The sequence below is a fragment of the Penicillium atrosanguineum genome, assembly GCF_028827265.1.
Source record: "Penicillium atrosanguineum strain IBT 20685 chromosome Unknown utg000002l_segment0_segment0, whole genome shotgun sequence".
Taxonomy (NCBI): Eukaryota; Fungi; Ascomycota; class Eurotiomycetes; order Eurotiales; family Aspergillaceae; genus Penicillium; species Penicillium atrosanguineum.
Genome location: NW_026623134.1, coordinates 591,447 through 606,644, shown reverse-complemented (window position 1 = coordinate 606,644; position 15,198 = coordinate 591,447). Strand labels below are relative to the sequence as shown.

At 51.5% G+C, this 15,198-nt stretch overlaps 4 protein-coding genes across 4 annotated transcripts; 3 read left to right on the top strand and 1 right to left on the bottom strand.

Annotated features, from left to right (window-relative positions):
- Nucleotides 1-2,858: 2,858 nt before the first annotated feature.
- N7443_001963 (patatin-like phospholipase domain-containing protein) lies at nucleotides 2,859-5,063 on the top strand (the record flags this gene model as incomplete). Its single annotated transcript, XM_056882019.1, has 2 exons — nucleotides 2,859-4,298; nucleotides 4,350-5,063. 2 exons carry the CDS (start codon nucleotides 2,859-2,861, stop codon nucleotides 5,061-5,063), a joined length of 2,154 nt encoding a protein of 717 aa, XP_056743860.1.
- Nucleotides 5,064-7,599: 2,536 nt separating this feature from the next.
- Nucleotides 7,600-11,034, bottom strand: N7443_001962 (tetratricopeptide repeat protein; the record flags this gene model as incomplete). Its single annotated transcript, XM_056882018.1, has 5 exons — nucleotides 7,600-8,456; nucleotides 8,513-8,728; nucleotides 8,783-9,593; nucleotides 9,648-10,674; nucleotides 10,727-11,034. The coding sequence occupies 5 exons, from the start codon at nucleotides 11,032-11,034 to the stop codon at nucleotides 7,600-7,602; spliced, it is 3,219 nt and encodes a 1,072-aa protein (XP_056743859.1).
- Nucleotides 11,035-11,783: 749 nt separating this feature from the next.
- N7443_001961 (RNA-binding protein VTS1) lies at nucleotides 11,784-13,716 on the top strand (the record flags this gene model as incomplete). Its single annotated transcript, XM_056882017.1, has 3 exons — nucleotides 11,784-12,288; nucleotides 12,352-13,607; nucleotides 13,660-13,716. The coding sequence occupies 3 exons, from the start codon at nucleotides 11,784-11,786 to the stop codon at nucleotides 13,714-13,716; spliced, it is 1,818 nt and encodes a 605-aa protein (XP_056743858.1).
- A 645-nt stretch (nucleotides 13,717-14,361) lies between these two features.
- On the top strand, nucleotides 14,362-14,929 carry N7443_001960 (EMC6 family protein; the record flags this gene model as incomplete). Its single annotated transcript, XM_056882016.1, has 2 exons — nucleotides 14,362-14,436; nucleotides 14,549-14,929. 2 exons carry the CDS (start codon nucleotides 14,362-14,364, stop codon nucleotides 14,927-14,929), a joined length of 456 nt encoding a protein of 151 aa, XP_056743857.1.
- Between the last annotated feature and the right edge of the window lie 269 nt (nucleotides 14,930-15,198).

Below are 15,198 nucleotides of genomic sequence, written 5' to 3'. Positions count from 1 at the left end.
CTATCAGACCCTTCGGTTGGATGGACCGACGGAATTAGGGGGGTGTGGGAATGTGTGCCAGTGATGGGTTGATCTACCTGCACGGCTGGAAACCGTGGTGGAAACTACGGATGGGGCCTTCTGAGTCGATCTTCGCGAGCAAGGATCCTAGGTCTATCACGCCGCTGTGGATCCGCTCCGAAAACGTTCTCCTCCCCGATCGACAGTGGGAACAAAAGATTGGAAAAGGACTGCGTAGAATCCATATAGCACTGCAGATTTGGACCACACCATGCACAAATCTCCATCCCAATGACGATGTTAGCTCGGGAATGCCGTGTTGTTTGGTTGCCCTGTGCTTCTTTTTCTTTTTTTTTTTTTGCCTGGCCCGCTTTTTTTTTTCTCCTAGTGCAAAGCCCGGCTGCCGTGTTCCCGAATTGTCCTTCCGAGGTCATCTGCATACATCCAACTTCAGCCGCGTAATTGGTAGCGAGGCGCATGCACCATCGGAATGATCATTATGGAAATTAAGAAGTCTAAATGGAGAAGAGACAGGCGAGCGAGCCGTTTGGCGCTGAGCGGGAGACTCTATGAACCACTGAGGGGCCAGGGTGGAGGCGCACATCCTTGGATTACGCTATCGGGCAGTCAGCCCGCACTGACATCTGACATTCCATGGTGGAGATCATCCCGATTGTTTTTTGGGGAGATGTATACGGATTGCCAAAATGACATCAAACCTTCCCATCTCCCACTTGTCCACTATGAGCCTGTATATAGACATTCCATCGAATGACTCCCCCGCCGTCAGCCACACCGCTCCCACATTCCCGGCCCGAATGGAGACGGAGGACACCGAGCCATGGTTCACTACCATCCCTTCCCCGTTTCATATACAATGTGCCCAATATACGGTGTATAGTTGGACGCCTCGCTGGTCCGGCGCGTTTCACTTCACCCGCCTACATAATACAGATTACAGAATACAGAATACAGGATATCTCAAGAGTACAAAGGACTTCGCTGCCTTCGATTCGCCTTGTTTGCTCGGGAATGGGATGCGCGGGGTACTTGTCTTTCTCGCATTCCTAACGCTCGGTTCAACCTCAGATCCCAGCTGCAGAGCACACCTGCAGTTGCAAGGAGTTCGCAGCCACCTTGCTCCACCCAAATCTTGTGTTCCCCGGGTTCTCAGCTCGCCATAAACACTAACTGGAATCGCGAAACTTCCCTGGCACCACTGGAATGCGGGCGCACATGGGCGATTGCGACAATTGCAACGATAATCAAGGGCGTAGTACACCTGATGCGCCTATCGAGGGAATCAGCCCCGCCTCCCTTAGGCTAGTACGTACACAGAAGGAGTACGGGACACGAAGTACCGCCCTCGGGCGTAGGCCGGGACCCACTGATCCAGCACGAGTATGTATGTATACATACGATGATATCGTGGGCGGCTTGCCTATTGGGTGAGACACACGGTCATTTGCAGATGCGCCAAGACTGCCCGTGGCTCGCTGAATCGCGTCTTGATTGTTTTTGTTTTTTTCTGCCCCGTCGGGAAGTACTCGCTGCGGGTCCTTTCACCGGCGACGCCACAGTCTTAGTTCAGTGAGATTCGGACTCGGCGATCTGCATATGACTGCATCGGGAAATCTAAGCGGCCGAATTGGTTCAATCCGTCGTGATATGATGCTAGGGTCCTCTATTTTTACGGGATGGTTGTCGTAGACGGGATCGCAGAATCAACTAAAGCAACTCTAAAAAAAGGAGGGGGAGAGCGGCTATCGCGCAACGCAAACAACTCCCTAGGTTCGTTCAGCCGAGATCCAAAAGCCAAATCTGACCAGTCTCTAGATAGCCAGCGGAGGTGGAGGAATTTCAAGTTTGAAAGGACATCGAAAGCGAGAGTGGTAATGTTTGCTTCTTCGTCTTCGTGAACAGATGTGGATGCGTCGAGTCCTTGGAGGGGCGGATCAGCATGATCAGCGTCCAGGTCCGCTGATGACCAACTGGAAAAGCAGTACGGGATACGCCAGAAGAGCCTAATTAGTGACCAATGACGCCCTGCTGCACATCATCTGCGATGCCAGTCACCTGACTGGAGGGGCATTGTCTTCCGTCCAATTTAATCACCGAATTCGTCCGTTTTTCTGCATCGTCCGATGTCGCGTCTCCAATCCTGGCCTGCGGCTAGCGAAACGACTGTCCCTCCGTCATCAGCCCATAGGCTGCATTCCTGTACCTCCCATCTCAACTGCGACAGAGCTAATAAACTCTCCCTGCCCACCAATCACCAACCAGTACCAACTTTTGCCTCGAGATCTGAACGGCCTCGCATCTAGCGGTGAGCCCTGCCGTGCTCACCTCCTGGAGCTTGGAGAGCATTCGCTACCAAAATGTTCCTGCGATGACCCCGCCAGCCGAGTTATCTAGCGCCTTGGAGGGGTACATTTCGGAGAATTGATGATATGAATGGTCCAAGGGCGGCATACCATGATACATATCTCGTATGCGCTTTGCATTATCGGGGTCACGAATGTTACATAAAGCTAATCGAGAAAACTCTGCGTGGCGTGTGTGCAAATATTTGTCGCGGTACCCAATGCCTGCCGTTGATAGTAGTACCGTAGGTAGATTCTCATAATTAGGATTTAGTAAGGGAGTGATTGATAGATAATGGATTAGAGACAGGTCTCCACGGGTTCCAATTTTCACGCTGATATGGTACTGCCAGCTGTCACCGCTCAAGCCCACCACGTTGTGGCTGATGCGGTGGCTGATGCCATATCCGGTGGGGTACACGTGATGCTGACGTCGTGAGCTTCCCCAGTCGGATCCAAGCTGTTCCTGTCTTCTTGTACACTATGCATTGAAAGATGCCTACCGAGGAAAAGGCTGCACATGATGACCGCTACGATCCGGCTGGTCTCCCGGACTATGACTGTGACTTTATCGATCCGGACGACCTGCACCGTTTCGAAAAAGCGCTGAACGCTCCCGAAGCTTCTCCATTGGTAGCCATCAACGACTGGCGCCCGATCAACCAACGCGTCCGCAAGACTCGAGGGCGTCGGAAAGCCCCGAAACGAAGCAAGGACGAGACGAGAGAAGGCGTGCTATACACCGTCCTGAAATGGCCGCTGCTGTTTACCGTGTTCACTTATATTGGCATCCTGGGCTGTGGCTATGTCCTGGTGCGTGTGTATATCTTCTTGTATGAGCAGTGGGTCACATGGCGGGGCAAGAGACAACGACTCCGTCTGTCACTGTCAGCTCAGAGAAATTACCCGGACTGGTTGAAGGCGGCACAGGCGTTGGATGCTCATCTCGGGAATGAGAAGTGGAAAAAGGTCGACGAATATGCCTACTATGACCACCTCACGATAATGAAAGTGGTAACACAACTGAAGAGCGCGAGGGAAGGTGCCCAGCGGGAGATCCAGAGCGGCGGGACCAGTGACAATGAGATGTCTGCCTTGGAAGAGCTACGGTCTCTCTTAGAGGCTTGCGTCAAGAACAACTTTGCTGGAGTGGAGAACCCCCGGATGTACAGCGAAGCTTATTCTGGAACTAAGGATCTGGCTCAGGAGTACATCGATGAGGTGCATGCCTGCATCCAGTTGATCCTGGACAGTAAGCAGATGGATCGGGAGACCAAATATCAGCATTTCAAACACCTCGATACCAATTTCGGACGCACGGCACTTTGCCTCTCGGGTGGAGCGACCTTTGCTTACTACCATTTCGGGGTTGTCAAGGCGTTGCTAGATAATGGCGTCTTACCGGAGATCATCACGGGAACGTCAGGCGGAGCACTAGTGGCCGGCCTTGTGGCAACCCGAACCGATGAGGAGCTGAAGCAGCTGCTCGTTCCAGCCCTAGCACACCGGATCCGCGCTTGTCATGAAGGGTTCGCAACGTGGATGCTCCGTTGGTGGAGAACGGGCGCTCGGTTCGATACACTGGACTGGGCCAAGCAGTGCAGCTGGTTCTGTAGAGGTTCAACTACTTTTCGAGAGGCCTATGAACGAACTGGACGTATCTTGAATGTCTCCTGCGTACCCTCGGACCCTCACTCGCCCTCTATCTTGGCCAACTACCTGACATGCCCGGATTGCGTCATCTGGAGCGCCGTGCTTGCTTCCGCTGCCGTCCCTGGCATTCTGAACCCGGTCGTATTGATGACCAAGAAGCGTGACGGTACGCTGAAGCCTTACTCGTTCGGTCACAAGTGGAAAGATGGCAGTCTGCGAACGGACATCCCGATCAAGGCCTTGAACTTGCATTTCAATGTGAATTTTACGATTGTGTCTCAGGTAAGAAACTCCCCATTTTGGGGTATTTCCCCTCCGCTAACGCTTATTTAGGTCAACCCTCACGTGAATTTGTTCTTTTTCAGCTCCCGGGGAACTGTGGGGCGACCAGTCACCCACCGCAAGGGCCGGGGCTGGCGCGGCGGATTCCTGGGCACTGCCATCGAACAGTATATCAAACTCGACTTGAACAAATGGCTCCGTGTCCTCCGTCACCTGGAATTACTACCTCGACCACTGGGTCAAGATTGGAGCGAGATTTGGCTACAGAAATTCAGTGGCACTATCACGATCTGGCCAAAGAGCGTTCCATCCGACTTCTACCATATTCTTTCGGATCCGAGCCCAGAACGACTTGCACGTATGATCCACATGGGTCAGCAAAGCGCTTTCCCCAAAATCCAATTTATTAAGAATCGGCTAAAAATTGAGAATGCCATCATGAGAGGCCTGCAGCAATGCTCCGCCACTGGAGGACGTTCTCTCTCCCCGATTCTATCCCGTCGGCTCCACAACTCGGAAAACGAGGACGTGATGGAGCGGCGATTGGATGAAAGTTTACCAGAACGTGACGAGTCAAGCTATAAGCATGAGTCGCCTTACGTCGACTTCTCCGATAGCATGTCCCAATCAACCTTCTCCACCTCCTCACGCCCTCAGACCCCCACTTCTCGAAGGGGTAGCGTGGTAGAGGAAATACAACGCCAGTCCGCCGTCTTCTTTGACGATTCTGACCTCTATGGCGACGAAGACGCCATAGATACCTGAGTCTTTTGCGGCGGCTTAAGCGCCTCGGCGACCGGAACTCAACATACACATGACGTTGAGCGAATTTGTTCTATTTTCAGTCACTTGCAGCTCCATTCTCCGTCCATTTTCCTCCCTTCCGACGCCATATTCGATATGACAGGCGGCTCTTGCCGATCCCTCTGTCTCGAGCGGAGACTCTCGGCCCCCGCTCACCTTACAACCCCATCACAGCCGCTCTTTGACTCTTTTGCCTTTCACCCCGCACTCTGCGAGATCCTTCATTCGCATGCCAAGGAGTTTTGTTTCTTAGCCTGGATACATGGGTATCGCTTGACTTTTGACTTTTGCCTTTTGCCTTTTGCCTTTTTTTTTCTTTAAATTTTGCGTTTTACTCATCCCCGGTCTTATTACGACACTGAGGACTGCTAACTGCTTTTTGGCTACATTGCATTGCAGAGTGTTTTGTATTATACTTTAGCTTCATGATTGTACGACTATAACATATTCTCGGGCAAATCCTTTGCTTGCATTCTGAACCGCTCTTAACTACGTGTGCTTTCGCTCGTCATTGTACATGTTCATTCAACGGGCGGGGCTGATCCTCACGCCTGCAACACGATGACATCAGCTTCCGATGGTGTGGCAGGGAGTCGACATCAGATTAAACCGGGGCCGCTAATGCAGTCTGATATGTGGGATGCCGTCATTCATATATGGACGGCGATCTTAGGCGGCGTTTTATTGCAGGTTAAGCGTTCCTATTCTGGGTGAGTTGATGCCAACCTTGGAATGTTGGAGGCTACTTAGTCAGTCTACGCTGTTTGATCTATCCATTACTGCGTATCCCGAGTGCCCTTTTTAAAAGTTGCCCTGGGTGAGCTCTATGCACCTGCAACCTTCAAACCCTGGAAGCAATTTTTTTTGTCCAGATTGGCCACCAGTATATGAAACTTGGCGTTGAAGAATGACATGCATGCTCTGATTGATTCTGTTATTTCTGGGAAGGTTCTATATCTCGAAGTCACTGAAACTCCTGCTTAGGTGGTTGCTAAAGCCAATCAATACGTACGGGATCATGAACTACGCCAGAGCACTGTGTATCAGGAATTATAAAAAGGTGGCGTGCGCAACTTTAAGAGAGAGATTATTCTTATGTGTAGTGATGAAGGAATGGGTGTATGTCGTCATGTGGTCTTAAACCAGGGCCATTTCAATACTGAAGCGGGATTCAAGAAGCGCGAGAAGGCACTTCATCCCACTTTCCGGGCATGATAGGAAGGCTCCTTGAGTTCTTTGTGTTGCCGAAGCCAAGGGAATGGAGCTTTTTCATTTTGCTCTGGTGTATGGTCTTCGCAGGACACCAAACATGTTTCTAGTTGTTGGTGCAAGAAAGATTGAACATTTGAACGGTTTCTTGCCTGCTCTCAAGATCTCTCTCACACGCAAAGCCCGCTTATACCTTCAACTCGGGATTCCCACGTACATTTCTCAGTGGCACACTATTCGAGGGTTGCCCTCAAGATGCCTATAGCCTAGAGGATGCGTGGTTAACAAAGGTACTTGAGGACTTTGACTGGGTGGAAAGTCCGAAACCGATTCTTCCGGACAAAGGTGATGCTTGCCGTGGCTTGTATCAACATGTTTAGCTCGCAACAAAATTATTTTCTCTAATTCCTTGGATGAACACTAAAAGATACGGGCTAGAAAAGTAAGAAACTATTAATCTTTAGAAATGCCCTGATCACTCTATCCTGGAAAATTTCCAAGGTTGTCATAGACTGGTGTTGAGTCCTGGAGGATTTATGTGGAAAAACATGCCTCTTCCTGCCATCTCATAATGTACTCCGATTTTCCATGATCTGTCTCGTCATGGGCCTCGATCGAATGTTGAATCAGATAGAGGCTTGATGGATTCTGATTCTGATCGAGCATACATGAACTAGCATCATTGGTCTAGTGGTAGAATTCGTCGTTGCCATCGACGAGGCCCGTGTTCGATTCACGGATGATGCAAAGCAATTATTTTTGCCTTTTTGTTTTTCACCCCACATTTACGCCATTATCATTAGTTATGTTCTATCCAGAATATTGTTCAATGGCCTTTTATAGTTGCTCCCCAACTCATCAAAGCTCCATTGGCAATGTCCGTGGATATATTCAGAATTGGCCGGCTCATGCTAGCTAGGGGTCTCCCCTCGTACTACTTGGTAACACACCATACTTCATAGATAAACCTAAATTTAGACAATAGAGCGAAGCTTGCCGGCAAATCGCCCTTGCGGCTGACAGATCCGCGTATAATAATTCATTCAGCGCGAAGCTGCCGATGAATGTGTTTACAGCAGCGTAATGGGCCCGGTCTATGTTTCATAGGCTCTACTAGGATTGAAGCCTTTCCATCTGATAGCAAGGCTAATTCAAGAAAGCTTTTTTTCTTCTCTTTTTCCTTTCTCAAAAGCCAACATTGAATTGAATATCATTGTCGAAAGTATCATACACATTATTAGCATAACTATACAAACACCGAAGTCAAGCCTTCAGAGCTAGATTCGTTTCAAATGACAAGCCACCTGTCGGTCACCTCCTTTGCAAGCTTTGCATTGCCAGCAAGTACATGCAGAGTTTGCAGAGCAAAAGCAGCTTCGTGAGAGGAATTCTCAACAAATTGACTGGACGGGGCCTGGTCTGCTTCGCCCATCACCACATCGTTGCCATCCGTTTCTTGTTGGGCATTTCTCTGGATATCATCGCCCAGCTTGAGCACCTTGTTGTATGCCTCAACGGCCAGATGAGTCAACCCAAGGCCATGGTACACACGCGCAAAATTAAACTCCATCTCCTGGCGCTCTTGAAGAAGTGACCCGGGCTTTTCTCGGACGAGGCGATATTCATCCATGAAAGAGAGGCCCTGCATGATAAGGAAATGCCGGTTCTCAGATTGTCGCTTGAAAGAGTGATTGATGTAAGAAAGAGCAATGGAGAGAAGAACACCGGGGTTCTGGTCATCCAAGGCGTATGCACGGAAGAAGTAATTTAGAGCAGGGTAGAAACTGCCTCCGGAGTAAAGCATGTGGCCGTAAAGAACAAGCAGAGCGGAATCCAGTTCTCCTGCGGGGATGGGCTCGCCCTTTTCGTCACGAGTCGAAAGAGAGGCACGCTCCTTCCAGATAGAATTTCGGGTATGGTTGGGCCGGCCGCAAGATTCTGGTAGAGTGTAATCCATCGCCTTGATCTGGCGTAACATAAATTTCATGCTGGCGGAATTATTGAAGATTGTCTTCCTTCGATTGTTTGAAAAGCTGCTCAGCATCGCAAAGATCCGATACGTGTCGGTAATAAATTGGTACTCCTTAACGAACCAACGAGCCTGGTCTAGGAGAGTTTCTTCATCGTGGGCTCGGATTGCACAAGCTGCGGAGGAATTAGCTTAGCTAATTCTTGCCAAAACTACGGTAGAGAGGACTCACTGAACCAGCAAACATGGACCAACTGCTTTTTGGCTTTGACATTGTGCCAAATATTGGCATGGTCGGCAGCTTCGAGAGTTTCATATGCTTCTTCATGCTCACCCTGATCAGTCACAAGGAGAGCATACTGAAGGAAGATATCAAGCCATTCATCGAAAGAAATTCCATGGTAATCGGTCGGGACAATGTCATTTAAAGGTTCCTCGGCCGATTCACCTGCACAGTGGTGTCAGTTCAAAGCCGATTCAAAAACATTTGAGCGTGACCTACCCCCCATGGACTTCTGCAAGCGCCCTGCCATCTCTTCCATTTCGCTCATCATGGTCATATCTTTGCCTTTGCTGGATTTTCGTTGTGCGTCGCTCGTATATCCTCGGAATTCCATTGTGCGCGCGATAGGATAGAAACTGCGATTGGATTTAAAGTCACGCAGCAGCGCATCGGCAATGTCAAGCCAGTCCTCAATGGCTTCTGTGTCTCCTTCCTTGATGAGTGGCTCCAGTTGCTGCATCTTGCTGTACAGGAACTGTATATTCTCCGTTCGATTGCCTTCTCCGTCAAGTGACCTTCTCCGGCCGCCGGCTGCTGCTGCCGTGAATGCAAGTCCATCAGTAGGTCTGGGTGCAATCGATCTAGGGGCTACAGCCCCAGTCCTGAACTCATCGGCCAACTGCTCAAGCCTATTGTCCTTTCTTCGTCGGCGGGTTCTGGTTTCCTGACGCCCAATGAGAACGGCCTCGTTAACAAACCTGAAGGCCTGCTCGCTCATTCCGAGGCTTTCATAGAGTTTCGCAAGCTCCACGCGCGATTCCATATTCTTTGAATCATGCTCGGCAACAGTAAGGTAGCAAGTCTCTGCATCCTCCACTTTACCCAGCTGTGTGTAACAATCAGCCATGGCCATGAAATAGCTGATGTCTGCATATTCAGTAGTTTCTTGAATTGGGGTATAGAAGCGGAGCGCTTCGTCGAGCAATCCAAATTCCTTCAAAGCATCTGCGACCTCGCGGAATAGGTCACCATAATCAAAGATCCGGGCCCCTTCTGCAGTATCGTCTGGGTTCAGCCATTCAAAGTGGTGCTACGAGAGGGTCAGTAAGATGCTAGCGAATGCTGACAATACGACGAAAGTTACCAGAGCTTCATTGTGATTTCTTTCGCCCATCTTCAGGCGGAACAAGCCCATCTTGATTCGAAGCTCAAGCGGAAGCCCAAGACCGTAGACATCCCGAGGCCACTGGCCTGGGATGAACCCATCAGTCTTGATACGACGAGGTGAGTCTTCCGGGTCCCATTCCCGGTCATCATCCTCGAAATCATCCCACATCTCATCATCCTTGCGGCCGAGAAGCCATCTTCCAAGTGCTTTGAGAGCATGGAGCCCCTCATCGGGTTGGCCAATGTAGCCGAAAAGCTCAGCGTAGATGTTGACATCAGACCAGCCAAAATCACGGACTGTCTCTGGGTCGCGCGTCAGATAGTAGTCAACACTTTCTGTCCAATGCTCGATTGCCCTTGGCACGTCATTCAGGTCAATGTAGATTTCTGCCAAGGATCGAAGGGCCTTGGGACTGTTTGGCTGGTCCTTCAGAATCCGCTCGTACTCGGCAGCGGCGCGACCGTTGTATCCGAGCTCGCGATAGACTGCCGCCCTCTGATATCGGACATTATAGCTCTTGGGACTAATTTCGATCACGCGACTGTAGCAATAGATCACGTCGTTCAGAGCGCTTTGCCGATCTTCACCTGCACGCTCCAAGAGAAGCCGAGCAACCTTCATCCACACGGAAGGAACTTTTGGTCGTGTATGCGCACCGTTCCACAGAGCCGCCAGGGCTTTGTCTTTTTGGCCTTGAGCGAGAAAAATCTCCGACAGCAACGAATGAGCCGTAAACATCTCCGGGTTGACTTGGATAGCTTGCATCACCAGCTCGGTGGCACGCTCGTAATTGCCATCAATGAAGGCTTCAGTGGCCCCGGAATGATACATCTTGAATTCCGGACCAGGTTCCAGCGGCTTCCGGGGGCCTCTCTTGATGCCCTTACCACCGCGTGCGCCCCAACGGCCAGAGAAGCGGCCTCCACCTCGCCGGCGACGCCGCCGCGCCCCAGCTGAATCTTCATCATCGTCTTCAAGAGGTTCATCGTCTTCCTCTTCCCCGCTGGTATCGCCGTCAGTATCAACATGGCATTCGCGTGGACAGAAATGCGTACCTGTCATTATCTTCCTCTGTGTAGACAAATTCAGAATCGTCATCCTCTCCAGTCAGATCCGGAGGTCGGACTTGGCTCTCTTCTGATAGCTCATCGGCCGAGTAATCTTGCTGGGCTTCGGATTCTGGTTCTGGTTCGTTTTGAGGCAATGTCCCTCCATACAAACGAGGGTCAATCACCGATGTTACAAGATGATCGGTGGCTGATTGTTGGCCCTGCCATGGGTAGTGTAGAGTCTCATCGATATCGGGGTATGCAGATCCCTCCGCCACCGAGGACGTGTCCATGGGGAAATCCCAGTCTGCCATGATGACAAGCCGGGGTCGACAGGATCAATCAGATCAAGAAGAGTCAAAGCACTTATCAGTAAAGAGCGCAACAGCAGTCGACGATCATCAATCGGGGTTTATTTGCGTGACGAACCAGCCCGCTGGGACCATGGCCCAGACCGTCTTCGGCGAGAGACAAGAAGTGCGTTTCAGATGCAGCCCCGGTTAATCCATAGTAGCAGCTCCACAAATAGAATTGATGAATCGAATCCAGCTTGGAAATAGGAACAGATAGTAGATAGAGGTTAAGGGTGGAATGTCGTGGTCGAATTCACCTTCATTCCCGGAACCCGTGACCCTGAAACAGAAAAGCCTCTTCGCGGCCGCACTTGCTCTTCTCTCTTCCCCCTCCAACTTCCACCACCCTACCCTCCCCCTTTTCCTTTCTTCTAGGGGATCCTCTCGGCTTGTTGTGTTTGACACACTATTGCCTTCAGGTCCTGACTTTCCTTCGTTCGGGTCTTATACGTCGCCTCCCCCTCGTCCTCGAGTCTTTGTCGAAATTCGAGGTGCAGCCACTGGACTGGTCTGTGCCTTCGTTGACGCCTAAACTCGAGATTCTAGGCCTCGCTGTGTTGTCTGACACCGAATCTTACCCAGGTCCTTTGGTCAGGTTTTTTTTGCTTCTATTTTATTACGCAAACTCAGCAGGTGCTGCAGGTGTTTTGCAGTAATCTTTTCATCCACTGTATTTACTATTCGCCTTTCACTTATCTTGCCTTTGAACCATGGCCAGCCATATCATCGGCAACCGCAACAGCACACCGGAGGCTGCCCCGAACTCCACCCTGCGTCCTCCCTCGTCCGCTCGCAATCTCGGTTCGCACCAACTGCGAGCGTCCGCTGACATGTCCGGATTCCCCTCCCCGCTGTCCTCCCGCAGCATGCGTCCCTCATCAGAGGTTTTCTTCAGCCAGCAGACTCAAGGTCAGAACAGTACGGAGGATGCAATGGATCGGGCAGCTCAGCAGTGGCTGGCGGATATCGATCAGTACGAAACAACGCTGGAGGAGATGGCAGCCGCTACGCTCGACCAGGACTTCAAGGATGAGCTCAGTGCCATCGAGCAATGGTTCCGTGTCCTGAGCGAGGCGGAGCGGACCGCGGCTCTGTATGCTCTGTTGCAGCAGACAACCCAGGTGCAGATTCGATTCTTCATTCAGGTGTTGCAACAGATGTCCCAAGGCCACCCTATGTCGGGGCTTCTTTCCCCGGCCAACTTTGGCGAAAAGGGTATGCCATTTGATTTTTTTTGTTTGTATCAACGATTTCAACTAACGTAATTTCGGCGATTAGATGCCATGTCAAGCCGCTTGAGCGATGCCATGTCGAAACTTAACATGGACAGCTCACGGAGTTCTTTGGGCCGGCCCCCACCATCCCCAGGAGCTAAGCGCAACTCGGGACTCGATTCCTCTACAATTAATGCGATGTTCCCTGATGCCGCCGCTGCGATTGCGAAGAAGAAGGCAGAATTCACTCAACAGACCGGCAATGCCCCTCCCTCGAACCGCAACAGCGCTGTCTTCGACCGTACCTCTTTCGTTGCTCCCACGATCTCGGCTCCCGATAATAGCGATCTGGGCCAACCTCCCGCGTCTCCATGGGCTCAGCGCGGTGGCCTTTCGGACACTCAGCCTCCCATTGCCCGGCCCAAGTCTTCCTCGGGTCATCATCCTATGGGCCAATTCACTCAGTCGTCCTCTGGTATGCGCTCCCCTCTCCCTCAGACGGCTACGATGCCGGCTCCCGACATTGAACCTCCGCTTCTCTCTCCGTACAATGTTGGAAACCACAGCTGGGCTTCGATGACCAACACCCCAATGACCGCCACCTTTGGTCAGCAACAAAACAACCAGAACACCCAGGCGGACATGGTTGCCAATGCAACCGCGATGAAGCTGGCAGCTTTGTCTACGGTAAACAACCGCATTGCGCTGGATGATGCTCGGAAGTATCGCCGTGCCCGCTCCAACGATGGCCACGGCAAGAACTCGGCTGGGAATCCCACCCTTTCCCAGGGTCTGGCTAGCCCAGGCCTGTCCGGATCCATGGCCGGCCAGCTGTTGAATGCTCAGCAACTTGCCGCTCTGCAGGCTCAGCAGCAGGCAGCCATGGTGGGTCGGCGATCTCGCCCGGCGTCTCCCGGCATTGCCATGCAAGGAGGCGGACTCGGCCCCATGGGCTTCACCTCCCCGCAGAACAACGGGTTCCTGGCCGCGTACGACCCGAACAACTCGCTGATGGGCAACGGACTGAGTTCGCTGGGCATCAGCCAGTTCGGTCTCGGTGGTGAAGGCTACCTGTCCGACCACTCGGAAGTCACTCGTGGACGTTCGCCGCGTGGTCGCCGTGGAAGCTCTAAGCCTCCGGAGGATCCCACCGACCCGGCTCTTCTGAAGGACATCCCCAGCTGGCTGCGATCCCTTCGTTTGCACAAGTATACCGACCACTTGAAGGACCTCCAGTGGACGGAGCTGGTTGAACTGGACGACAAGGCCCTGGAGGACCGCGGAGTCAATGCACTGGGTGCACGGAACAAGATGCTAAAGGTAAGTTATTTGCACTATTTCGAATCATTTCATTTTTTAACAATATTGTCAGGTCTTCGAGCAGGTTAGAGAAGCTCGTGCCGATGGCAAGCTCGAGCATCTTCCTTGATCTTGATCTCGTCTGCATGAGAGCATGGCATGTCGAGCTGGTTCTCCGAATCAGCGAATCCACTGCCCAAGCGATTTCATGGAATTGAATCATTTTCAATTTCCACTTATCATGTGTGATTTGGTTTTATTTATTTTTCATTTTCATCTTTCTTCCTCATTCGTTCTGTGATCTTTGTTCACCTTAATACGATGGATGTGGGATTCGACATGTATCAAACGCAGTGATGTCAAGAAACGGATTCATGAGGAGGCGACTTCGGGCTGCTGAACATTGAAAAGGGTTAATCGTAGATATGAACAATTATGTCCCCATTGCAAAATACATCCTGCTTTGTAATTTTCTCATGCATATCTAGACGGTGTCTTCAGCTTAAGGTCGCACCTGCTCGAATGTGGTCCGTGCACTTCTCGAAACCCGCGCCCGAACCTCTGACCTCGTTTCTCCGCCTACCGGAAGGTACTCGCTACGACAACTTCTCTCGATCTTCAATTGCACCTTGCAACAGGTAGTCCGGGTTACTCAACCTGTGCATTTGTATTCGCTGCCCACGCGCACAATCCCTGAAAGCGCAATTCGAATCCGAGAAGACCGCAACAGCAACGGGTCCCCCAAAGCAAGTCCAGTGCCAACCACATCTCCAAAATGGCACCAACAAAACAGGAACTCTCCTTGCTCATCAACCCCCTCGTCCCGGAAGCCGTCCAGCACAATAACCGCGTACGTCTCTCCGCCTCAACCCCCTTCCCAGCACCTCCCCTCGTCCCGGGTCCCCCTCTATCATCTCCCTAATTCCACCCACCCGACCAAGATCAAGACTAACAATCAACAGGTCCTCTCCTCCCTCCACAGCCTAACAGCCTTCCTCCTCGGCCTATCTGCCGGAATCCTTGCTCTCCAATCAACAGCCGGCTTCGCCTTCTACTTCGCCGGCACAGTCCTAGTATCAGGCCTCTTCCACCTCGTCCTCCTTTCCCGCTCCGGCGGCGCCGGCGCCGGCGCCTTCTTCCCTGGCGCTGGCGGTGAGATCGATGGCTCGGTCGTGATGACTAGGAGTGGGGTTGTGAAGATGGATTTGGGGCTGGGTGGGAAGGGGGGCTTCATTCTTAGGAAGGGCGCTTGGAGGGATGTTTGGTTTGGTGGTGGTGTTGTTAGTGAGGCGCTTAGTGGGTTTGTGCTCGGGTGGGCTGGTGTTGGGGGTGTCTTGAGGTGATTTGTCTCGTACGCGCGTGGATATGTGGTATGGTATAGCATGGTATGGTATGATGTTGGATGGACTTGCTGGGTTCTAGGTTTTGGTGAGATTGATGGCGTCTCCATGGGGGCATGATTTTGTGGTGCGGTGTAAATGGGGGTGGATTACTTTATCTATGTTTATGCACATGTGAGATGTCTAGCTATCTTTATCAATGCCAGAGCTGCACTTGTCTAGGGGATTATTGGTAGGCTTTGGAAATGACTAGACTGTTTCAGCTATTTACG